The sequence below is a fragment of the Salminus brasiliensis genome, chromosome 1, assembly GCF_030463535.1.
Source record: "Salminus brasiliensis chromosome 1, fSalBra1.hap2, whole genome shotgun sequence".
Lineage (NCBI taxonomy): Eukaryota > Metazoa > Chordata > Actinopteri > Characiformes > Bryconidae > Salminus > Salminus brasiliensis.
In genome coordinates this window covers 75,192,123-75,218,090 of record NC_132878.1, presented here as the reverse complement: position 1 = coordinate 75,218,090, position 25,968 = coordinate 75,192,123, and the positions used below count along the sequence as shown (strand labels likewise).

Here is a 25,968-nt window from a genome sequence, read left to right as displayed (position 1 = left end):
TAATTATTTAGCTGGTTATCTAAAACTGGATGGAAGGAGGAAGCAGTCCCTTGCTGCTGTGGTGCCTTTCATTCGTTCAGCAACAGCTACTAAGTCCTGCTGGTCGTACCGTGGTCAGCTAGCCAGGTAATTAACTGATATTTTGGTAGCTAATATGAATGTTGTGAGTAATTGCTTGACTGTGATGTACCTGTGGTCAGCAACATGTTGTCAACCTGGTCAGAGACAAAGTGCCATTAGCAAAGACATACAAGACACAAGCGGGCTGGCTGCAGAGGCTGGCTAACTGATAGCTAGCTAGCTAGCATAAGCTAATGGGAACTGGTTTACTGCTGGTTAACTAGTTCTGTATGTTTAATCTACGCGTCCAGAAGAATTGTGGACAGACGAAGGTGTTTAGATGCGTTATAAGAGGACTGTTGGAAATGTTGATTATTTAGCTAGCTAGCTGAACCAGTAACGTTAGCTAGATAGCTTCGTTGTCGTTATTAGCTCGCTAGCTCTCGACTTCCTGCAGGTTACAAGCAGTGCAACGCCTTCTTTATAAAGTTGATTATATTTATATTATATTTATATTATATTATTAAAGTAACTGGCTAGCTAAATGCTATGAACAACTTTCAGTTCTGGCTGCCCATATAAATAAGCTCCTGTCCTATTAACCACAGTCCCATCAGTGAGCTGTTCCGGTTCCTGATACGGTTTTGTTATTGTGTGGATAACATTCGCCTTGTCCTAGAAAAAAAGACACCCAGTCATCTGCACTGGATGAGGAGAAGGCTTCGTATTGCGGCTGCTGTGATTTGTGCGGTGATCAGTGCCACTACTGTCCAGAGGACTCTTTGGACACACCAGATTAGTCGAGACTGGTGGATAAGAATCGTCTGCTTTCACTGATACAGACTAGCAGTCATTTCAATAGGGATCCAGTGGATCGTGAGATCGCAAAGGGTTTCTAGGAACTGTGTGTGTGTGTGGGTGTGGGTGTGTGTGTGTGTGGGTGGGGGGGTGGGGGGGGGGGATTGCATAATGTGCAATCAGCTAATGCAAAGGACCCTTTCAACTGCAAGGGGACGCACTCACCTGTTATGCATAACATGCTTATAAATTATGGTTAATAATGCAATACAAATATATTAGTTTTAGAAATGTGTATTTTCATACTCCTTAAATACTAATGGGTGATTTATGCTTGGCTTACCAATCAAATAGCTCATATCTAGTAAGACTTTACTGGTTTTCACACTATCCAAATACTGCAGTAGCTGGTTTTGTCTTTCTGTTTTCTTTTTTTTTTTTTTTAAAGGGAGAAAATAAAAAGTTGATTTGCAGAGAAGATCTTAGCAGATACGTGGCTCTGAACCCCCTACGTTTAGGACAGGTTACTTAAGGCGCTTGTAGTTATACGGTATATTTGCTTTGGTTGATGACTGTCATGCTCTACAGTAAGTACGATCACTCCGAATCTATACATACCTGTTACGTCTAGATCAGTGATCTATTTCAAGTAAGGGAGCCGTACGGATGTCTTAATTTTGTAAATAGCACATCCAGCATGATGATCATATCTGTCATGAAGTGCAGAAACAGGCCTAGTCTCTTACATCCTCCTTTTCCATGACGCTTCCTCCTGACATTTGGCATTTGCTCAGACGGACCGCCTGTCCTGTTCTCACTCGCTGAACCAGCTGGCGCACATTCCTCTCCAAGTGTATCCAGTAGGGGCTTGAAAGCCAGTGTGAGAATCAGATGCAACAATATCAGGGAAGCACCTGTCATGTTATCTTTGATGGCAACTTTAGACTGTACTATGCCCTGCGATGTGGCTTGCTTGCGCAGTTGATCTCCTACTCCAGCTCACAGCCACTTTTGCTGCTAATTCCTGAGTTTGCTGCTGTGCCTTAAAGTAATAGTTAATAATAGTAGGGGACAATTATCATCAAAGACTGAGTGTGTGAAGTTTGTTTCTTTAGTTTCTCTCAAATAGACTTTCTTAAGTGATTTCTGACACTGTATGACACTATAACTCTAGATGAAAAAGTATGGTGCATAACGATAGTGTATAAATAGTGGTATTTGGTCATACGTTTTGAGAATTCACTACAGTGTGAAGCGAATGTGTGATTTCTTTTTTTTCATACAGTTTGCACAATTATTAGATAATTGTATAAACAGTCGCTCAAACTGCTTGCAATTGTTTAAGCAGTCATTTTCAACAGTCTTCATGATTTCACAATCCTGTAATTCTGCAACGAGTAGAAAGTGACTGAAATGAACTGTAATGGGCTGAGGTTAGAGCTGGGCAATATGATGATATTTTATTGTGTTGTGATAAATGTTGCTTTTCTGAGCATATTGGGGACATTGTTTTACCATATCGCCCAGTCCTAGTTGAGGTGCATATAAGTAAATATAAGAAGGTGGAAAATGCATATTTGAGACACCGTGTATTAAAAATGTAAGCTTTGCTTGATTCTTCAGTTACAAAGAATCATGTAAACACATGTGCAAGTAAACAACATAGCTGCTAAGTATAAGTATTAGCTCATTTTGCTGTCTTATTCTAATTAGTATTAGAAAGCGGTATCAGCTAATTTTGATGTCTTAGGCTTGCACTTTAGTAGTTGCATAAAATGTTCCAAAAAAGGTCAATAAATCATTAGTTGCTAATATTTCTATGGAACATCATTGGCCTCTTAAGATTTCATGTTCATGACAGGTCTACACACAGTGCGTTTGGGGCTTTCTTGAGCTATAGGTTTCTATTGCTCATTAGCTGCATTAGCCTCATTGCACCAGTGCAAAAGTAAAGCTAAGAGATCATATTAAAGTTTTAGTTTGAAGCACCCTTTGGGGACCCTTCTGTGTTTAGTCTGTTGCTGATTTGTGTTTGCAGGCTCACATATGTGCCAACTCTGCCTGTAAATATGGTGTTTTTCTTTTTAATAAAACCAATTTTTAAATAGGTTTTTAGTTCAAAACAGACACAGTGTTTGGCAGCACAGCAACATTCATCTCTACGCTCTGTACCTCAGCCCATCATAAGAGGCAGCAGGGGGCTGTCTGAGAGGGCGATATTCAGTGAAGGGGGTGGGTGCCATGTTCACAGCTCTGTGCATGTGGATTTGCATTTCATTGGTGGATGGAGACACTTCCCTGATCTCAATCTGCTCTCTTTGCATCGCTTCAGCCATTCCCTCTGGCGCGCTCCTGAGCCGAAAGCATACTGTTTTTACTGGAAGACTTGAAGCTTCACACTCCAGCTGGAGAGCATACTTTAACATTTATTTTTCTGTTCTATTTTTACAGTAGTTTATAGGCAGCCCCACCACTCAGAATGGGGGTGAAAGATCGCCCTCAGTGCTACTTTGATGTGGAAATCAACAGAGAGCCAGGTAAGCTGTTAATACGTTGTGGATATTGATATTGTTTATACGTGTAGGCTAAAGGACAAGGCTATATCAAGTATTTTATAAAATGATCATAAATCTTGTTAGCGTTTCTAATATCGTATAATATCATAATGTTGTATAAATGTTTTAAGGTAATTTAGACTATTTCTAGACATTCTGTTCTTGAAACGTGCAAAGTTCTCTTCAAACTGAGGAATTTGTGAGATATATGTAGCTAATGTACAATAATCTTGGGTTAATCTTACAACCCATCATAAGAAATATTTGCTGCAGTGACTAGATTTAACATGACTTTAATTACCAATAGATATTATCACTGTCATGCAGACATCCTGTATCTCCATTTATTTTTCGTTTTCAGTTTTTGACATAATTTTAAGTGGTTCCTTTTGTGAAAGAACCTCACGATGAATGGACCAATATTATCCATAATATATATGATCTCAAAATGAATTGTTTTACCATTTTGCAGATTTGTCCTAATTTTGTTGGCAGTGTGCTCGAATGAAGACCTTGGGTTTCATCAATCACTTCTGTTATTGTGCCAGTACCACTTTGTCTGTAACTCTGCAGTGTTTGTGAAAACCTAGTGTTCACCAGAGTATCCTCTTTACCTCAGGGCAGTTGTATTCATGTTCAAATGCTGCAGATATTCGGTGGGAAAAGGGATTTGGTGTTAGCTGATACACTTACCCAAAATGCCAAGCTCTTAGGCCTGGCTGCTTGTCCAGAGATTAGCTTCTTCTGACCAGTTCCCTCCTGACTGGACTGACGTACTCAAGCAATGAACAGATGATGTTGCATGTGCATCACATTGAGGTCTGAAGTTTTTAATATGGCTTTGATCAGGCGTGTGCTGAAATTCAGGATCCGCACTGTGTGCTGAATACTGTTCATCCACAGTGGCGCTAAATTAACGTCTAGGCTTCCCCACAGAGCGCTGCTAATTATGTGCCTCGTTCAGCTCTGCCACTGTTTTAAAGTCTAGACAACATCATATTGTTCTCGTGCTCAAAGTGCTTTAGTCTGATACGTTGAGTGTGTCACAGTTTTAGTGTTTTCATGAATAAGTAGAGTTGATTTTAGTATTTTTAGTTTCCCTCAGACTGCTGTTAGGAATGCACCAATATGGGAATTTTGGGTCAATGCTGATAACCTTTTCATGTACATGTGCTGTTGTTCCAAAAAAATTGTATATAATTTTTTATAGGTTTGGTGTTTTATAGGCAGTAACTATTTGTACAGTGTAAATTTAAATACAATAAATGTACAAGATGTTTTAATCAATATTTAAACTGTTTTTGCACTGAAGTTATTCAGTGTATCTATTCAAAGGACACTTATGTCAAGTTATTAATGCACTAGTTATGCATTAGTTATTATGATTGCTAATTTGATTTAAAACATCTACAAAACAATCTACAGTTTGATCATTCAAGATACATCTATTCATTTTTAATTTGCCTAGCTACCTACTTACTGACTTTTTTTATTTGTGATTGTATAAACATGTGAACGACTTATTATAATCATTTTAAAATAATTTCCCCATACTGATTTTATATCATTGAAAATACACGCACACATGCAATTATACTAGGACCAGCATTGCAGAGAAATGTAAGACTGTATATCTTTAAGGTTGCAGTAAAATTAAGTAGTCCTAAACATTCTTCTCTTCTAGAGTTCAGTGAATACATAAAAAAATCTGGTTTAAATATCTGAAACATTTAGATATCTATTCAGTCATATTTCATCTGTCCGTACCGATTTGATTCTACAATAATACACCTCTAATTTGCTATAGTTTTCATTTGTACGTTCCTCAATATGTCAAAACCATATTGATTTTGTTTAATCAAAAAAATCTCAAAATATTTAACTATCAACTGATTCACTTGTTAAACTTCATTGTCTGTCATTGTGTATCAAACTTTAGCTCACCTTGACCCTGACCTTCACTGTAATTCTAACCCAAATCCTATGTGTAGCCTCATTTGTTTAGCAATGTAAATATTTATAAAAGACAGTCCAACAGTATAGCAGCTGGTAGACAAATAATCGAAATGCATTCATTGCACTGTAGAAATTGTGGCTTTTGAATTGATAGAGTATATAAGTGTATGTATAAAGGATTGCAGTTCTGTGTTTGTGTAGGAAAACTATTCCATGTCAGATCACACAGGGAAAAATATAATATATAAATATAATTGCCAATATGAAGCAATTGTGTTGTCAGCAACCTCATAAGTGTAGATTTCTTTAAGGCCAGATTAGTTATACTGGTGTTAAAATCTCAAAAGAAGTACATACTGTGCTAGTGGTTTTTATGGGGTTTTGTTTCCCCAGGATAATCTTGATTTGCATTCAGTTTCCCAAAGCACATTTTAAGCAATGATGTTATTGGATTAATGAATTAATTATAGTAATGAAATTAATACTGATGTTCACTCCAGGGATTCTTTTTTATTGAGTGTTAGGCAAAACACAAAATGTGTGGTGGTTTTAATGTATAAATCAGCTCACCAATAAGTAAAGGTTGCCTTTAACGTGACTGGATATGTTTGGCCTAAAGGCCTCTGATGGGTGGTGTTGAGCCCCTGTGATTTAACATGGAATGACCTTTGTAATTTGAATACCCACCTTCCAAAGTGGCAATAGTGGGTGTTGCCTGTTGCCATACTGAAACAGACTTAACAGCTGTAACCTGAAGGGACATATGGCTCCACACACCATAATAAAAGCTTTTTTTAATCTGTACCATCACTGAACATGTGTAGACTATGAAGAGAAGTACACATTGCCCACTAAGATGTAGTTGAATCTCTTTTTGTTTCTCCTATTTTGTTCTAGTTGGACGTATTGTCTTTCAGCTGTTCTCAGACATTTGTCCAAAGACGAGCAAAAATTTCCTCTGCTTATGTACAGGTAAGTATCCATATACTGTAAGTAGACAAGCCAATTAGAAGCATTCTTTAGTTTATATTGAAATAAGTAAGCATGGGTGACTACATCTGAGGTTATTTACATTAAAAAAGGCCCATATCTTCAACCGTTTCCATCCATAAATGGACAATAAGCTGCAAACGTCTGTTTTAATGAGATGAGATGTAAAAATGAACACACTTGAATCTGTGCATTTAGCCAATGTCAGCTTAGCCATGTTTTGTTTCAGCCCAAATTGCTGTTTGAATAAGGCACAATAAAAGGCAGCCAAACAAAGCTTGAGTTATATAGGCACAATAACTATAGCACCCTGGTTAACTCTAAGGTGGCCATGTAAAAGGAGGTATGGTTATTTTTAGAAAATTAAACCACACTAGAGCCAAGTGTACCCTGAGGGGCAACAAAAAAATACCAAAAACAAATGGAGGACATGGGCCCTTTAAATGAAAATAGATAGGCTGGCAAACATGAAATGCTTCTAGCTTTAAATTTATAATGAAGTCTCTATAATAGTCCTCTCCTTTAACATTAAATGCATTTCTGTGAAATATAATATCTAGACTGGCACAAGCAGACTCTGAAATGTTCACTCTAAAAGATCTCCTCCTCCTGAATGAAGTAACACTATATGTGTTGCATCGTAGACAGTGCTGAGAGAGAGAAGCTGGAATTTAGGGTGAGAAGCACTGGTGGTGTGTTCTGAACATCCAAATGTTGTTCCAGGATGGATCAATACGTGGATCATTTTCCAACGGAAGGAAGGGAATGTGGCTTTAGTTAGTAGATTTTTTTTCTGACTTCTGGTTTCAGACCAGTGTCTTCAGGACTGTGCTTAGATGTCCTGTTTTTTTCATCCTGGATGTTAAATTGAGATAAATGAGATAAATTCAGAGGTTGAAATTCACTAGGTTTTGCGGATAAATTGTAGGTCCTAGCCTAACTACTAACTACATAAAAATATTATGATTTTAGAGAAATACGTTTGGCCTATATAATTTTGATTGTTTATATTTGAGTTCTGTACCCTAAAAGTTTTAGTTGAACAGTCTGTTACTGTCCATTTATATAACTGTCAGTTTAATTGCCATAATTAATAACCTCAAATCAAAAGAGGAAACAAAGTGTCTTGAATTATTGTAAATGCTTAAATTATTATTTTAACATAATGTTGCATTTTTGTCAACAATTCTCTTGTTCTGAATGCCGATACTGGTATTTTAAATGATCCTACTTTAAATGACTCTCTTTAAATGACTGGTTTCCAGTTAAACATTTGGAAATATCTGCACATTTTAAAGGTTCTGTGTAGATTATTATTTAGACTGATCCAGACATATTTAATGGTCTAGTATTGGCAGTTTTAATCCCGATCCAGTTCTGATTCTTAGTTTTAACCACCTGGTGTCCTCAAGGCGCCACTAACGGAAATTACTGCCTAGACGGCAGGAGTGAGGACATTCTCAGAAGGTAAATAAAAGAGTTGAGAGTGCAGTTGCAGTGTGGAGGTATTTTACAGTGGAACATGAAAACATATTATCCGAAACTTTATAAAACTATCACTGAAACGACCTGTTTTACCAGAGCTAATGCTAATACACACAAACCCAAAATCATAGCACATTCACCCACTATAAACCAGTTATTTCACACCAGTACACGAACAATATAGACAGATATCAATCCAAAGTGTGTAACAAGACACACACACTTACACAAAGTGACTTGACTGCAGTGTTTTAAAGGAGCTGGGAGCTGATTGTTCAGGGAGGAGAGTCAATTGTCAGTTGACTGAATTGTAAGATATTGAACACACTATAAAGCAGTCATGTAAAGAAAAGTCTTAAACTAAACTAAATCAGTCAGTCCAGAATGTCTCATTATAGAAACTGCTATGAAAAATAATATATTTTTACTGAACGTATTAATTAGCAACTCATCTTATCTAAACTGTGCGCACACATGCACACACACAGACCCACAGATCGGCTCTGTATCGGTTGATGCTCCGCATTAAGAGACTCTGTTGATTCTGTTGATGGCCAAAATAACTGGATCAGGGCTTAAAGAATGTTGACTGTAGCTGTACTATACAAACTATATAAAAATATATTGTTAAATGTTGTGATTGTTTGTTGTGTGCTTTATCCTTATTAACCATTCTTAAAACAGGGCCTCTGATTTGGATGGGCATGGCAAGTTTCATATCCTAAAAGATTGAAAGATCCTGCTACAGTGTAATTTTTTTGAACTTGTTTGCAGGTGAAAAGGGCACTGGAAAAAGTACAGGAAAAAAACTGTGCTTCAAAGGCTCTACATTCCATCGAGTAGTTAAGAACTTCATGATCCAAGGGGGAGATTTCACTGAAGGTATGTTCAGTCATTGGAACCCTTAACATTTTTAATTCTTTAATTCTTTAATTCTTATTCACGTACGCACAAATATTTGTGTGTTAAGCCGGTTGTTTTGGTTTACTCAGGCAATGGAAGAGGAGGAGAGTCCATATATGGTGGCTACTTTAAAGGTAAACAGCTTTAAAACCTTATAAACTCACGCCCCTCTACTTCTCATAAGGAGTGTTTTGTCTTGTTTTAACTACTGCATGACTGAGAGGTTGCATGAACAGTTCAGGTTCACGCATGAATACGTAGACATTATTTCGACTTCTGTAGTTTTTGTTGTCCTTTTACTGACTTTCTGTTTCTGTAATTTTTACAATGGGTTTCTCTCTGACTCAGCATGAAGGTTAGGGATATTTCTTTAATGAAAGATCTAGACTCTTCCTGCCTAAATTTTTCAACATATTCTTTTATTTATAGAGAGTGTGGTCTTTTGCAAAATGGAAAGGTAAGAGATGTGCACAGTGCAGTAACACAATCTAAACACTGTCTCCCCTCCCTCCCACCGTAATATGACCCAGGGTTTAAACGTCCGCAGTGCACCAATGAATGTCCGGCTCTTGAGTTTGATTTGATTTTTTGGTTCATTTCTTGCCTTCTCTTTTGTCTCTTTTATCTTAGTCAGCTGTGGCTGTTGTTTTTTTGTTTGGGCTAGTTTGTTGTACACTATTCTATTCTGTTCTATATAAATAAATCTCGATGGGATCCCAATTGCTAAGCCTTTCAAATAGTTCATATAGTCTTTTGTTTGTTTGTTCTTTTTCCCCCTCTGCTTATACCATGAAATTTAAAGGAATACTCTGGCATTTTTTTGTTTGATTAAATCTCTTTCTGCTGCATTTGTAGCATATGGCTGTAAGAAATTAATTTCGAACTGTATTAAGGGCATGTTTATTTGAAACCTTTATAAAAGTATTGTATGTATTGAGTAATTTGTTATTAGTGTGTTGGGGTGGGCACAGTTTTCACAGGCTCTGATTGATTGCACATGGATACCAGAAAGCAAAAGTAACCAAACTCCTATCTTTCTTAAACACAGAACAAATTTATACAGTATTTAAGTTCTTAGTTGATTTATAAATAGCAAGTATGGGACTTTACAGCAGTTGGGCTGAAAGAAATTCCAGATGCTGTTTCCTGCAACAATTTACAATGCTGTTTGCCTCAGAATGAAACATGCAGTTTTATTCTTTTATGTTGGGTCCATGGTGTTGTTGGCTGGGTAACATCACCGTCTAGTGAGTCTTCTAACTTCTTCCAGTCGGCCCACATGGCTTCACCGTGTGGATACTTGCAGCAGTGTTTCCTCCAGTGTTTCTGCCCTTGTTTTTTGGTTAGCTAGCGTTTTTAGCCCTTCTTCTTCTTCTTCCATATTCTCCCAAAGTAGACATTATATTTAAAACAAGTCGGTACTATGTAATGTTATGTAACAATCAATGTCTCCTGACTCTCTTCATCATAAACATGTTCTGTTAGTGAGACGGTTATAGTTCGCAAATAATGTTAATAAATAAATAGTGCAGATAATGTTCATGTATTTTAGGCGTTAAGCCCAGTGACTTCTGTTGTAAGGTTTGACTGGTTTTTCAAAATGGGGAAACATGTTGAAATAATTTACCACGGTAATTAACAGTATGGTGCACATGCAGCAGTTCGAGACAAGGTTGTAAATTACTGGAATATTCCTTTAAAGTACGCCTTGTTTTCCACGTGAAGTGTTTGACAGCACTTCAGAATGTGTTATCCGTTATTAGAGACCCTCATTCTCAAGTAGACAGAGATTTTTCTGTAGCACTCCAGCCTCACCCGTTTTCCAAAATACCTTAGCCAGCTTTCATCATGGAGACTGCAGTAAAACTGATGTCAGAGGGAAGACTGCTCTTTGTTTGAATCCCTTTCCACAGAACACTGGCTTGTAAAATAGTTGGCCTGCACTCAGTCTCTTCTCTCTGTCCGTATCTCTCTCCCACAGACGAGAACTTTATTCTTAAACATGACAGAGCCTTCCTCTTGTCCATGGCCAACCGTGGCAAAGACACCAACGGTTCCCAGTTTTTCATGTGAGTATAACTTGAGTTTGTTTGGAGGGGGAGGGGGGAAGAGAGAAAATGTGAGGCTGAAACATCATTCATGTGAATGTGCATCACCAGATTGTCTGCCCACCATTTAATTTGACTGGTTGCTCTGCATTAAATGGTGTATTTCCTATGCTTGAATTATTTCTTACTCCCTGATATTATGCCCTCTATTGAAAATGCCACTTCCACTTATAGAAATGAGCGCTTTGGTGTGTGTATATGCTCTTTAGCTCTTACTATATTATATTACACACAGCGTATATAACATCTGGGCTCCTGAACTAGGGTCAAGGTTTTCTTTCCCATTTCCCCCAAGTCAGCATCACCTGACAGCCTTTAGAGCCTGTTCAGATATGAATGTTAAAGGTGCCTAATTACTTACCTAATCTTGCATCCCATTAGAAAAGCATCACTGTAAGTTTGTCACTCTGTCACATTGCCAAATATCCTATCCCACTGTCTTTTTTTTTTTTTTTTTTCCTTTTTCTCCCTCTCCTGCTTCATTTGTTTTGGAGACACTGCATACGATATTAATGTGTGATGCAGGTGCCCTCAACATGCTCATCTCCTCTTTCCCTTCTCAGTGTATTTAGACATTTATTGCAAAACAAACTACTTGGTCTCCTTTTTTTACCTACAAATGTATTACAATTTTTCTCTTGCCGTTTTTGTGTAAAATTTGCAGAAACTCTAGCATCCTGCTCTACCAAGGTAAAGTGTCTCTCCAAGGCTGTGCTTCTCTCTCCTGACTGTATTTCTGATTGTTCTAGCTAGTGTTTGCAACATCTTAATTCTGTGTGATATGATATAGGGATTTAACTTAGTACTGAGAAATTAAGAGTTGGTATCTTGACTCTTGAAGTAGTTCAGTTAGCAGTGATGTTTAGGATTAACATCACTGCTGGATTACTTCCTCTGCTTTTAAATGGCATTGTTTTTTACAGTTGTAAAAAATCATAGAACAAACTTTCCAGTACCCTATAGTGCCTACAAGGAGGTTTGCATATGATTTGTTTGCATACTGGTTCAAAGATACCTCTGTACATTCCAATCTAGTTACACCACCCATCATTAACTAGGAGTAATTCTCAAGCTTAAGGATTTTTATACTATGTAAACTGTGCTGGTTGTGAACGTTTGACTCTCTGAATAAAGATGTGATGATACCTGTTGTGTGTGGAGCCAGTTTTCCACTTGATGATTTACTGCACGTGACTCATGAGACTTGTGTGTTTTCCACAGGTTTAAACTGTTCTCCACTTTCTCTCTCTTTTTTACATGTGCGTCGGCTGTTCTGACGTGGCCTTCTTAATGTCGTCCCAAATTCAGAACTACAAAGACGGCCCCACATCTTGATGGGTAGGTTAATCCTCCAGAAAGCACAGTTGTCTTGTTTACATGACTCTAATATAATCATGTGGTTTAAGAATTCTATCAGTTGTCTTCAGATGTTTTTATGTTAAGCTCCTCTCCTGTGTTTGAACGTAGAGTTCATGTGGTCTTCGGGCTGGTCATTTCCGGTTTTGAAGTGATTAAAAGAATCGAGGGCCTGAAGACAGACTCTGCCAGCAGACCCTACGCTGACGTCAGAGTGATTGACTGTGGACAGCTGATAACAAAATCTGCTAACGATGGTAAGCTTGTCCTTCTGATGTTGTTCAGACAGATTAGAGCGATTGTGTGAAGGCAAGTAGTAAGAAGCTTTTGAGAAGCATTGAGCTTTTGTGATTTTCATTAAAGTTTCTATAAATTATTAAATGAAATGTTGCGATTAAACGGGAGCAATTTAACTTTTGCATACTAATACTGCAAGGGCTTTGAAAGACACGGTTTGTTAATGTTCACTTACCTGTTTAGCCTTTTATGAAGTCAGGTTACTAATTATTGATTTTCTGATGACTACTTGTGTTGAATGCACTCCACTGCAAGGATTTCAAAGTTATGGCATAGGCTAACAAGAAAGTGGTGACAACTCCACTGCTCAAAGGCTCAGTAGTTAAATAGTTGACCCAGACTTTTGTGATATGTGCATTTACGTTGTGTGCAGTGCTCACCTGAAACTCATCTGTATTTGAAATGTGCTAGACTTAGTGTTGGGTGTTTGATTAACCTTGGTGCTGTCTGAATATTCTTATAAAGTACTCGAGGGCAAGAAGAGGAAAGTTTTCTATTCTGAAGATGACTCTGCGAGTTCTTCAGAGTCACAGACCTCATTCGAGTCTGGAGAAGAATCTGATGAAAAGTATACTCGTCAAAAGAAGAAGAGTACTTTCAAGAACAAACACCCAAAGAGGCGAAGGATAGAAGTCGGAAAGAAAGGGAGGCGGTGTGAAAAAACGAAGGCTGAAGGAAGGTTTGTGTTTATTTCCAGTGTTCCGTTGTCAGTAGTCAATGATGGAGCTAATTTAGTGCATCACACTGAATTCACATGCTATGCTGCCCCTTTCACAGCCCTGCTGAGCAAGAGATGGCAGAGGAAGAGGATGGAGAGAAGGAGCAGAATGTGAAGAGAGAGAAACCTGTGGTTCGACCAGAAGAGATCCCGCCTGTGCCAGAGAACCGCTTCCTGCTTCGTCGTGACATGCCAGCTCAGGAAGGGATAGCTGATACGTGAGTCTTTTTAGTTTAGCTAGAGTATTAAATTCTCAGCAGGGTCACAAAAAAGCAATAATTAAAGTAAAACAAAAAAAAGTGTGAAATCTCTCTTGCACTTTCTTGTGCTCCCTCACTCTCGTCCTTGTTTCGCCATTCTTTGTTTTAGGACTGAACAAGAGACCGCTACAGCCCCCAGTGACCCCAAGCCAGCTGTCACAAAATCTGGGCGGAAGCTCAAAGGCAGGGGAACCATGGTATGAACCAAAAAAAGAACTACAACTGTTTTATGAAATTTCACCCAATATGCAGTCTAGACCCTTTGTAAAATCTATTGTTCTTTCTCTTACTCTGCACTTTCTGAGCCCCTCTTTCTGAGTTTCTATATTTGCCTTTTATTTCTTACTATTTGTTACTTTAGTCTGATCTCGAGTAGTTAGATTTATTTCATGTACGCAAACCTATGATGTTGACTACCTGGAATAAAGGGAATCGGAGCACTTTTAGCTATGTGGAGACGCTGTGAGAATTAGGGGAGTCACAGTCTCTATACCAGGCACTGGTTTAGTCAGTAAGGGGAGTCTGCTTGTTCACTACAGAGATACCATACCCCTCCTCGGCCCAAATCCCGGTCTGAGTCTGAGGAAGAGAGAGGGAGCAGCGAGACTCCTCCACACTGGAAAGAGGAGATGCAGAGAACAAAGAATTACCAGCCTCCGAGTGTAGAGAAATGGAGCAAAGAAGAGTAAGTTATTAGTTAAACTAGCTGTATAAGAGATGTTTATTTATTTATTTTTCTTGGATTGAACAAAAGGCACGGATGATAAAAATGCATTAAATGACTGTTGTTTAACAGATGGAACGACAGAAGTGACACCCCATGGTCACGGTCGAGGTCCAGAGAACGTTCTTCAGATCAGTCCTCGGACCACTCTATCCAGCGTCATCGACACAGGAAAGAAAAGAAAAAAGCTAAGCATAAGAAGAAGGCCAAGAAACGGAAACATTCAAAGAAACATAAAAAGAACAAATTCAAAGACGTCTCTCTTTCAGAGGACGAGAGGTCTGTGTCATCTGGTAGAAGGTCAAGACCATCCAACTTTCCTGGGAGGAGGTCTCATTCACACTCTCGCTCACGCTCTCCCTCCACTTCACGTCACTCGCGCAGAACTAATGGATCGGGGTCTAACAGGAGACGCTCCTCATCACGCTCATCTAGAGCTTCACGATCTTATTCCAGGTCAAGGGGCAGATCCTATTCCAGAAGTCGCTCAAGGTCAGATAGTAGGTTTAGGTCCTCCTCAAGGTCTAGATCGCAAAGTCGATCTGGACGGTCTGTTACCAGGTCCCGGTCACGATCCCGCTCTAGCTCCAGATACAGGACAAGATCCAGGAGTAGATCTAGGTCCAAGTACAGGTCACTCTCCCCACGTTACAGAAAAAGGTCACGATCCCCTAGACGAAGAAAGCTGAATGAGGGCAGCACACAGAAAGTTAACAATCCTATACCCGCCGCTACTCAAGGCAAAACACCTCCAGCATCATCTGAGGGGGTCTCAGTGCTTCCTTTGAGCGACAGCCCACCACCATCTCGATGGAAACCAGGACAAAAACCTTGGAAACCCTCTTATGTCCGTATCCAGGAGATCAAGGCAAAAGCAGACTCTCCTTCCCAGGATCTTGTCAGTCGAACACCAGGCTTGGAGTTAGAGAGGGACGCACAGCCCACGTTTCAGAGTCAATTGGAGACCCCCACAAATCAAAGGGACCCCAGTAGTGCTAGACTGTATAGTGCTAACAGCAAGGAACATGATGGCCTCCTGCAAAGAGGATCATCCAGGAGTCTGTCTTCTAGCCAATCAAGAAGCAGAAGTCACTCAAGAGACCGGTCTGTGTCACCTGGCCTGGACAACAGATCGTCCAATTCTTCCTCCTCTTCCATCAGGTCAGACTCTTATGATTCTTATAGAAAAAGGCCTTCAGATAGGCGAGGGAAACGTCATCACGGTTCTCATAGAAGGAACCGAAAGAGGGCAAAGAAAGTAGTACACAGCTATGCCAAACAGAATGCATCTCCTTCTCCTTCAGCTGATGGAACTGATGGTAGCATACACAATCCCAGCCACAGACCCTATAGTTTAGAGGTGCAGGAAAACAAACTTGATCTTGTGTCAGATTTTGACAACAAGGCAGAAAAAGCAAAGAATCTCAATCAAAACAAAGCATTGCTGGTAGGTGTTGTGAATTGTAAAACGGGATCTGGGTGGGAAAGTGACAGTGATCATCAGAGCAAACGGATCTCTGCTGAGAAGCTAAGTACTACTCAGATTCCTCTTAAAGAGGAAAGACGACTTTCTGACAACCAAAAGGAGAGTTCAGCTTGTTATTGGGAGTCTGAAAGTGAATCTGAAATACCAGAATCAAAGAAAGTGATTGGTGAAACTAAACATTTGTCAGACAAGGAGGAAGGGGAAGCCAGTTCAGAATCTGAAAGTGAAGATCCCGCCTTGTTGTCCAACAAACCAAGCCAAGCCTCTAGGGTTTCAGAAGGATTCAAAAGTACTGAGGAACAATTTAATAAAAAAACAAAGACCGAGAAGCACAAGAGCAAGAAGACTAAGCGGAAGCACAAGCACAAGAGGAGAAACTCTGATAGGTCTGACTCTCATCGATTGAAGGCCAAAACAAAAAAGTCCAAGAAGAAGCACCAAAAGCCAAAAGAGACGTTCCACTGGCAGCCACCTCTAGAGTTCGGTGAGGAAGGGGAGGATGACGATTCACTTGCTCCGTTGAAGAATGTGGACCTTCCACAGGAAAGTACTGTCAAGGATGTACCAAGACTGGTTAAGATCACACAGCTGAACAAGAATAATGAGAAGGTAAGTCGTGCTTCATCTAAAGGAAAGAGCCTAGCTGTTGAAATGTCTACAGGTGGTCATTATTCTAGGAGTACGCCGAAAAGCCAAGAAGTGAAGCTTAATACACCAGCACAAAATGACCATCCACGGATCAGTTCAAAGCAGTCAAATGCTAATGCAGCATGTTCTCAAGACCAACCAAACGATCAAGATGATATGGAGATATGTACCCCAGAACACATCACAGAGACCAGCACAGAACCTTTAGGACCTTCTGTGGTTGAATTGCAGTCATTGAAGAATATTGCTAAGAATGGCAGTCCACTACTGCCGCCTCAAACCGATCAAAAATCCTCAGTTACAATATCATCAATAACTCATTCCAACCAACCGGGAGAAATGCCTTCGGAAAACACTAGCCTAGCAGTCGATACCAAATGGAAACCTCTAAAGGGTGCCACTGTAATCAGCACTGCAGTCAGCACAGCACCTCTAGTTGTTGTCCCTAACAAGCCACAGGAAGCTGAGGGAAAATCTCAAGGTCTCAAGATTGAGATCAAGAGCAAAAGCAGGGTCCGGCCAGGGTCTCTCTTCGACGAGGTGCGGAAAACAGCTCGGTTGAACCAGCGGCCTAGAAATCAAGACAGTTCCAGCGATGAGGACTCCCCTTCTGCGACAGGAGAGCAAGCTGGATCTCAGAAACTCTCTCGGAGTAAGTCCCGTTCTACAACCAGTCCCAGGTCCCGACATAGAGGCAGGTCCCACTCGTACACCTGTTCCAGGAGTAGGTCCAGGAGCTTCAGCTATTCATCCAGGTATGCATATATACCAGATTCAGTATATTTAAGTCATTTTAGTTTGTTTTTTGTATTACATCAGCTGTTGAGGCAAATGGTCCATCAGTTGTTCTTGACATTTATGCTAAACTGTTTCTGAGATTGTTCAAATAACTGTACCCACAGAAGCTACAGTAGAAGTAGAAGCCGAAGGAGATACAGTCGAGAGCGCTCTCGTTCCCGAAGTAGTAGCTATCGTAGGTAAGTGTGAACAGTGTTGCAAGTGACTGCTGTAGCAGGTTTTATGCTTTTTTAGTTCTTAGAAAATTAATGATTGCACTTATTGGTGTTGTGGCCTAAGAGTAAACATCAAATGCAACCATTTAAATGTGAGCAAAATGGAACATGCATTTTTATGCATGCGTTTTATAAGTATCTAAATAGTTACCTAGGGCAGTGTAATGTGATGTTTACAGGATCTTTATTAATAGGCAAAATAGTGCTCCAGACCTGTTGGTGGCAGCAATACCATGCACTGTCACATAGAAAACAGAAGAAGGCTGTCAATGGGTCTAAGCAACTGGACAAAATTAAGCTCTCAGGCTGCTGATGCTGTATGTAGTGTTGGAGTCCTGTGTCATTGCACTGACTTTATTAGAGAAGAATAATATCCAAATCTTATCAATATTAAGCATTTAAATGAATTCAGATATGCTGCATTGTTCCATTACTTTCCTTAATCCCTTTGGATTACTAATCTGTAACGACATGTAAAGCAGGGTAAAACGAAGTTGATCCTAAGATGTCACAGTAACCATTACTTTTAAACTGAACCACAAGATCTTAGACGTGATTATTTTATTTAATAGTCCAACTGTTATCTTTGTCATTTGCTACGAAATGACCCCACTTGACTCACTTACCCACACTGTAAAATCTGCATGGCTCCACAATACACTCATATGAATACAGGCAGTATATTTTGTGGGAATGGATGTGAAAAGAATAGATCATGTACTTAATAGGATATCAACATCTATTTCGGGTCATTTTTATTTGTTTATTCTCCAGTCATACATACAGTAGAAGTCGTTCCAGAAGTTGGTCCAGAGGTCGTCGAAAGTCGAGGTTAGTAAAGCAGTGCATTCTTGTGCTGGCAGTCCCATGAAGACAGTTTGTCCTTACGCTAATTGGTGTAATGTCTTGAATTGTTTTGCGGGAATTTAGATCCTACACCTACGGCAGCTACTCCAGCCGTAGCCGCAGTGGTAGCAGAAGGCGGCGTCATAGACGAAGTGAAAGTTCAACCCGCAGGTCCAGGTGATTTGGCTTTAAATGATTATTGCAGGATTTTACTGATTTTTGTTTTTTCCCCCTATATCATATATTCACTTTTTCTTTTTAATGTATAATAAAAACATCTCTGTATATTTGCCATGCAGATCATATCGCTCCTACAGTCGCAGTTCATCAAGGCACGGAAGTCGAAGCAGTCGATACAGCTGAGATGCGTTTTGAAAGAGAGCCTACTGTAAATCTTGTTTCTCTTCTGATGAACTTTAGGTTGTTTTCTCAGAAACCAGGTACAGTTGTGTTGGAACTGTACATGCACTCATAATGGACATCAATGCCATGGCAGTGTTGTGCTTTCAGTGATTTCTTTGAACTGAATGAATGAATAAAAATAACTCATCCAGGGTCAAACTATACATCCAGCACTCCTAATGTTTGGTTAAATGTCCCATAGCATGTTGGACGAAGAAAAAAAATCTTGTGGAAAAGAGTTTCATGGTCTGATGACACAAAGATTGAGTTGCTTGGTCACAATTTCCAGAGCTATAGAGATGTAAAGGTGAGGAGAACTGCCAAGAACTGTTGAGCATGGTGGTGGCAGAATAATGCTTTGGGACTGTTTTTGCTGTGGATGAAATTATAAAGGAGGACAACCTCAAATTTTAAACGTAAGCCATCAGCTGAAACTTACACACCCTAAAAAAACATGAGGACTGTGCCAAAATGTTGAATCTGTGCCAGAAAATCAACTTATTTAATTAACTCCAATTCTTCCAGGAAAAGTGCTCTAATATCTATCTAGAATTCTACCAGAAGCTCAGGTCAAGGTGTTCTGGTCTGGTCAACTTATTAAGAGGCATTTAATAAAATATTGTGTGTGCTGTGTTGATTTCAGGACCCACCCACCAATAGGGGGAAAAAAAGAAACAATTCAAATGTTTGAGTATATGTATAAGTATGAGTGTATGTAAACTTTCAACTACAACTGTAATCCATCTGACCTGTAAATATTTGGCTATAAGAAAATACCATTATATACTGTTATGTTTTTACCAGAATTGTTTTATTTTTTAAACAACATATGACCTAAATGTATACAAATATTTTATGCAACTCTACTGTTGTGATTTCACACTGTTGTGAAATGTATTATATACTGTATTATATACTGCATTATATGCTGAATATCAAATCTAACTGTTACACTAAACATTCTATAAAAAGGAAACCACTGAAATTGTACATGTGAAAGGGAGTTTTGTTTTAGAGGATGGGATATGTTTAAAATCTTTTGAGTCCATTGGCCATTTTCTATTTTCATGGTTGTGAAGATTGTCATGTCTCCATCTTGTAAGGGAGAACAGGTTGGCTTCCGTCAAGCAAAATAAGTCACAGTTGTTTATTGTTAAGTGTAAATATTTTTTTTAATTCACCTTTAAAGCTTGACAGCTATGTTAATTCATATTTTTTGTGATATTCTCAAATCTGTAATTTCTTTTTATATACATCTACTGACTTTTGGCATGATAAACAAAAATAAACAGTTACAACTTCTCCTGTTCTCCCTAATATAAATGGTTCTTGTAGTTCTTATTGATACAGAAATGACAAAGCTAAATAAAAAAAATCCAAAATCACTTTGTTTAGGAAAGTATTCATTGTCCAAACCACCCTTATTGGTTGCGTGCTTTGTGTTGAAACCAACACAAATTTATTTATTTATTAATTTATTTTTATGCATTCAATATGCCATCTATATCTGGCCTGCTGAAATAATCCAAAGTGATATAAAAAAAAATAATAATGCTGGAAAATAAAATGTTTGTATGCACAAATGGTTCCACGTAAAAGAATAAGGAACCATTTTGCATCAAATGATATGGGACTAATTATACTACTTTGTAATGAAACATGCCGTCAAGCATTCTAGAAGTTCAATATCCATGACATTCTCAGAAAAGCATAGTGGCCTAATTACACATACAAATGTAAATGTAAAACTGCTGGAATAAACAGTATTGAATAACTAAAGAATAGTGGAGAAGGAGTTAATATATGTCTTCGTTCGTGTCATCATTTCTATATGCTTTTTCAGAGCAAACTTATGGGAGTTTCTCATAGCGGAAACAGTCAGTGACCAAATCTAAGCATCTGGGTGAATCCTCTCCCAGATGTAAAGTGGGTAGAAAGTAGAGTGGCTCAAAATACACACTCATGCTCAAATGTCTTTTTCCTCAAGTATTAAATAGTATGGAAATGATAGATTTGATCCATTCTCAGAGCTTTGATTACTGGTGTTTGTTATTAGAGGGCAGAAGGGCAGAAATGGCTCTTTCTGAGAGCGTTGCTATGTGAGTGCCATAGAATAAAGACTTTTAAATATATAAAATATTTAATTAAATCAAATACTGACCTCACCATCAGTCCAACTGAAAATGAAAATGTGCCTTTTTATTCTCCAAGCAGTAACTCTAACTGCTGTGCCACTGATGAGTGTAGCTGATGATAACACTGTGTAAAGATGTTAGCCATCATGGTCTACATTGGTGACCCCACACTGCCAAAGGTATCAGACTCATATTATTGACCACTGACTAACTACAACTTTCTGTGTTATACACAACCTCTGCCTCCGTAAACCTGTTACAATACTGACTGGGTTCTGCACATATTGTACACTTTGCTTAAAACTGAAAAACATAATCCTATCTTAATAAGACAGCAGAAGGACATTTGGTGAGGTTGCCAGTGTTGTGATGTCAGTTTAATATATATGAATTAATGACTGTAGAAAACAAGGACAGCGCAACGTCTCTCAAAAGTGAAGCAACCACAGGTCTAGCGCCCCTGCTGGCTGCTGCGTGGCTGTATGATGTGTAGCTCCACCCATCCCATCCGCTTCAGTGATAATACACCCCATATTTTTTCTTCTCTAAACTCTTTTCATCCAAGTGACTCATTCCAACGGATCTTTTTTTATTGTGCTAAGATTGGCCCATTTTGATTTTTTTTTTTACCAGAAATCAGTTTTTAAACCTTATTCTGCTATATCGTTAGAGGGCGGGGTTACGCTTCGCAATTAAGTGACTGACAGCCTTGGCTGAAAGAGAGAAAGTCTGCAGATCATGCATCATGCGAATGACCTGCACCTGTACTGTTGAGACAAACTGTGCTGTAAACTCAGTGAAGGTGGTCTAAGACACTGTGACTGTGCTTGCAGGCGAGGTATTTTTTGTTATTGGCTACTATGTCATAAAAGGCCATTCCAAATTAAAGGATACTTCGTACACAGCTCAGAAAGGCAGTCTACGTTCCGAACGATTTGGAGGATGCAACTGATCTATCCGCCCCGACCCTCGGTAACCCACAGTTCTTTGCGCATATACAATGAGGGGGGGGGGGGGATAAAAACAGCATACCGAAAATGGTGGAAACTGAATCTTTAAGAGCAGAGTTTGTTTAGAAATGTTCGTTTTTATAATTATAACTAATCTTCGTGAAGAAATTTAACAAGTACACAAGTGTTTTCACGCCTATCCAATGACATCACCACACAGCCTGGTTGGACCGTTCTGTTTGTGTGACCAGTAGGATACTAAGAAGGGGTTTTCATAGGACAGTCATACTGAGGACCCGGCCTACCTAGGATTTGGTACACAGTTACTCAGTCTGGCAGAAGGAGGCGGGTCTACCAAATAAGTAGGCGAGTCTGGCTCCGCCTCTGGTCTCTACTACACAGACTCTGGTTGCAAATTTGACATGTTGGACAGTTTTGGCCTTGTTGTTTTCTACAGTCATTGGTATGAAGGTTCAGCAATATTCACAATTTGACTTGGTAACGTCCTTCATAGGACTTACTAAAAAATCGCAGGAAATGCGTGCAAGACATTTTAGTTTGTTACAGGATAAAACCTTGGCAGTTTTCATAAACCTGACTGACTTTTGTTTCACATAGAGATAAACAGCTTAGCCCTGGAGTTCCTTATATGGTCATAGTGACAACTACACTCTGACCCCATGACTTGACCCAGAGCAAATACAAGCTGGGCATGTACCCTTAAGGTGCGTCACGGTCAAATATGAGCCCAAAATACACCAAATACACTTTACTCAGAACATCAGCGTTAACTACCTTTAGTATTTTCCTGAAAACGAACTACTGAAGAGCAGACCGTAATCCAGTGCGATGTCCCTTTAAAACCTCTGACAAAAAAAGCCCATATGATCCCCGAGCTCCAATCACCAATTCCTTCTGCAAAAGCAGCCTCTGCATTTTTCTGCCCGTCTGAATGCTAGCACGGCGAAAAAAGAAAGAGGGCTGAGGGGAAGAAGAGGAGAGAAGGGGGAAAACGCGCTGAGGAAATGTGAAAATCTGGAGGACGGGTTCATGGCGAGCGGAGGTCCAGAGCTGGAGGAGTTATTTAGGGACTCCTTAACAGCAGCACAGCCCGGATCAAAATGGTACAGTAAGGATGAGAGCAGCGCTCTCTATTTTCTCTCCCTCTCCCTCTCTCTCTCTCTCTCTCTCTCTCTCTCTCTATCTCTCTCTGTGTGTTTATTTTAGCTTCCCTTTCTCTCCGTGAAGCTGAAGTTGGCTCCTTGACTTCATTATCCCAGTCTTTCCGTTCCACCTTAAATCGTGCAGCAGTTATACGGTGGCGTCTTAAGGTGGAACGGCAAAGTCGACTAATAAACCAACTTCAGCCTCGATTTCTTGATCTTTTCCCAATTTCCTCGACTTATCCAGCCCCCTAAACTTGCTGTACTTTCGTCACAGGCTCTTGCATTTGCAGCCAGACTAGTTGTGTTCGAGCAGACGTGCAAAATAGCTCCGAAAAAGCAAGTTTTTTTGCAACTTGCACGGAGCTCAGGAGTCCACCTCCTCCCCCCCCCCCCCCTCTGAAATTGGACGGCTTACAAGAATGCAATGGCTACAATAGCTGCATTGTTGCACATGAAGAGTTAAATTCTGTCCTAACAGGGAGCTTCAGCAAGGATCAGGTCGTGACTGGTGCTTTTTTTATGTGTGTGTGTGGACGTTTAGGAGCAGAACAGAAGTTTTTCAGATGTAGCTAACATCAGGCTGAATGTTAGAGCAGAAATGCACGCGCAGCTGGGCTGAACAAGTGCTGAACAAGTGTAGACCACATCAGGGGGGGTGGGGGGGTGAGGGTGGAGGGTTTGGCTTGATGACCTTAAAGTGAGCTGCATGCCCCTTGCTTTGCTCGCTTCCATTGGCATCTTAACTGTGAGAGGAAGAAGTTTAGGAGGCTGAGGAGGGGATTAAGTTTAATATGTGGGGCTTTGGGTCTGCTGCACTTGAGTAGTAAGCCTATATGAATTATGCTTGTTCTAGGGATGGCAGGATACCACTATTACTTTTCTCATTCCACTATAGAAATCTTGAGTCAGGGCGGCCAATACTGATCTGAAATTCCTTCTTCAGCTTTAGCAACGTAGCAATTATGCCATGAAATAACGGCACACTGGCTCGCAATAGGGAGGACGCCATCTGGGTCATTCTAACTGTGGGCCGGAGCGCTGCTACTGCACTAGGTAACTTTGGTGGAGCTGCACGGCCTCCCGAGAACTGCGTAATGCTGCATTACCCAAGTTTAAAAAATAAAAAATTAAAAAAAAGTTTATTGCAGTGCCTTATCAGTCAACATGGTACTTTTACATGGTTGAAGAACAAATGCAAGTGCAGAGATGCCCATAAGTGGGAGTGCAGAGTGTGGTTTGTATTTACAGCTTTGGAGTAAAAGTAAAAAAAGAAAAAAATAGAGTAGAAACAAAACCCAGTTCTTGCATAATGCCCAAGAGAAATTGGATCTCCCTGAACAAAAACACTAGTCACCTTGTGTGTTTAAGGTGGTAGTAACTTCAGACACCTGCAGATGGATGATCGGGCTATAAATACTTGTGGGGTGTGTGACGGGATCTAGTGGTACGGTGCAGTGAATGTCTTGTCTGATGTGTGGAAAATGGGTCATAAATCAGATGTTAATGATTAGCAAAAAGGGAGTAATTGCAAGATTCCCAGATTTGAATCATCTTATAAATCTTTCGGACTGCCTTGTAAAGCTGCAAAATATATTATTTCAGCATCGCCATTGCAATGTGCATATGCACAATAGTTACACCCCAGGCGAGCAATGTCAGGTGCGATGTAAAATTCTATCAAGCATGTCATGCTACAACTTGTTTACATGCTGCTTGATACTTAAGAAAATTTGCATCGTTTTCATTTTCCATTCCGTATCTGCCCAGTATTGCTTATTTTACTCCAATCTCAGATACATGGAGTTCATTATTATTATTATTATTATTATTATTATGACATGTTGGATCACTGACTTCTGGTGAAATTTGTTAAAAATTATTAAAACTAAATTTTTGTATATATATATATATATATATATATAATATGACATTGCAATATTTTTTCTGCAATATATCATATTTTATTTTCCAATATTGTGCAGCTCTGCTACATAGGACAAAGCACCAGGGAAGGAAATCTGGCCACACTGTGCATTTCTTTGATGCAAGAGTGGCTGTATTTTGATGTTGCCTACATCCAGAAATTTGTCCAGTCCATGCCAGATGGAATCACAGCTGTTATACGTGCCAATGGACGAGCTTACATGCTATTAGATACGTTTTCAGTCACAGGGGACATATAATTTTTATCGTAATAAATGGCATCGCAGTATGCCATTACAGTAGAAGTAAATATGTCATTTCAGGTGCATTAATATTGAGAGAGTATGAAACTTAAGAAGTCTTAAGGTGTCATAATACTGTATTTGCTGGCATATTCTCTCACCTGCCGGTCAGCACTCATTGAAAACATATGGAAAAATCGGTGTATCCACATATTTTCACATATATTCTGGATATAGAAAATATATTTCCTTTAGCTTGTGTTGAACGTCTCAAAATCAAAATCAAAATCTCTGACCTCCACTGGATGTCTACCATCCAGTAAAGAACACATGATTCTAACACAAGTAAACACATCAGCACTGAAGAGAAAAAAAACAACAACAACAAGAGAATTCACTTTCACTCCACTTTAGTTTTACTCACTCCCTCTTTCTTTTGAGTTTGGCCATAACTTCAGCTCCAAACTTTGGTGACCAAAGCGAATGTGACCTTCAAAACGAGGGTGGAGAAAGACAGATGCGAAAATGACCATGAAAGAAGTAAAAAAAACTATAAAAAAAAAAAGTGAGAAGCAGCCGACAGGCAGCAGGATGGAAACAAAAGAGAAGAAAGATTATGGTTAGGATCTGTTACTCAGTGGTATCTGACCAGCAGAAATCTTTTACGATTCGGTTTCAGTGCAAGAGGTGCACAGTTTATCACAGTTTTGCTCCCCTACGTTATGCACGCTGGGAGGCAGTCTTTCTGAGAGGTAAAAAAAAAAATCAACCCACAGAGCTGTTGTGTTATTGCAATACAAAGTGGAGTGAGGCAGAGGGGCGTTTTTTTAGGGTTCATGCAATACTCAGGTTCAATAAAACAGGCAGGCGTAGCACTATAAGATCCAAAAATAATAATAATAATAATTAAAAACCAAGAATACAAAGCACAGCAGGGTCACAACAGG

At 39.4% G+C, this 25,968-nt stretch overlaps 2 protein-coding genes across 4 annotated transcripts in view; both read left to right on the top strand.

The window, feature by feature from the left end:
• The first annotated feature begins 36 nt into the window (after nucleotides 1-36).
• nktr (natural killer cell triggering receptor) lies at nucleotides 37-19,990 on the top strand. 2 transcript variants are annotated; one of them, XM_072688877.1, is made up of 17 exons: nucleotides 37-126; nucleotides 3,310-3,395; nucleotides 6,267-6,341; nucleotides 8,619-8,726; nucleotides 8,837-8,881; nucleotides 10,729-10,816; nucleotides 12,164-12,193; nucleotides 12,323-12,468; nucleotides 12,974-13,187; nucleotides 13,286-13,444; nucleotides 13,596-13,683; nucleotides 14,026-14,171; nucleotides 14,283-17,099; nucleotides 17,247-17,321; nucleotides 18,132-18,188; nucleotides 18,288-18,380; nucleotides 18,503-19,990. In XM_072688877.1, exons 2-17 carry the CDS (start codon nucleotides 3,338-3,340, stop codon nucleotides 18,564-18,566), a joined length of 4,263 nt encoding a protein of 1,420 aa, XP_072544978.1. In that variant the 5' UTR covers nucleotides 37-126; nucleotides 3,310-3,337; the 3' UTR covers nucleotides 18,567-19,990. The 2 variants fall into 2 exon arrangements, with proteins under 2 accessions (XP_072544978.1, XP_072544979.1); XM_072688878.1 differs by lacking the exons at nucleotides 37-126; nucleotides 3,310-3,395; nucleotides 6,267-6,341 and adding an exon at nucleotides 9,177-9,204 and having other exon boundaries at nucleotides 8,637-8,726.
• A 2,595-nt stretch (nucleotides 19,991-22,585) lies between these two features.
• zbtb47b (zinc finger and BTB domain containing 47b) overlaps nucleotides 22,586-25,968 on the top strand; it is a 46,617-nt gene continuing 43,234 nt past the window's right edge. For both annotated transcript variants that reach the window (XM_072688874.1, XM_072688875.1), the window contains exon 1: nucleotides 22,586-22,814. In XM_072688874.1, coding sequence (XP_072544975.1) covers nucleotides 22,812-22,814 — 3 coding nt within the window. In that variant the 5' untranslated portion in view covers nucleotides 22,586-22,811. The remainder of the gene's footprint in view (nucleotides 22,815-25,968) is intronic.

Bases quoted from the DNA above. Each gene is read 5' to 3' on its own strand.
- nktr (XM_072688877.1), top strand. From the start codon at position 3,338: ATGGGGGTGAAAGATCGCCCTCAGTGCTACTTTGATGTGGAAATCAAC. The intron at 18,189-18,287 runs GTTAGTAAAGCA...GCGGGAATTTAG, and splicing joins AGAGGTCGTCGAAAGTCGAG to ATCCTACACCTACGGCAGCT. The intron at 18,381-18,502 runs GTGATTTGGCTT...TTTGCCATGCAG, and splicing joins AGTTCAACCCGCAGGTCCAG to ATCATATCGCTCCTACAGTC.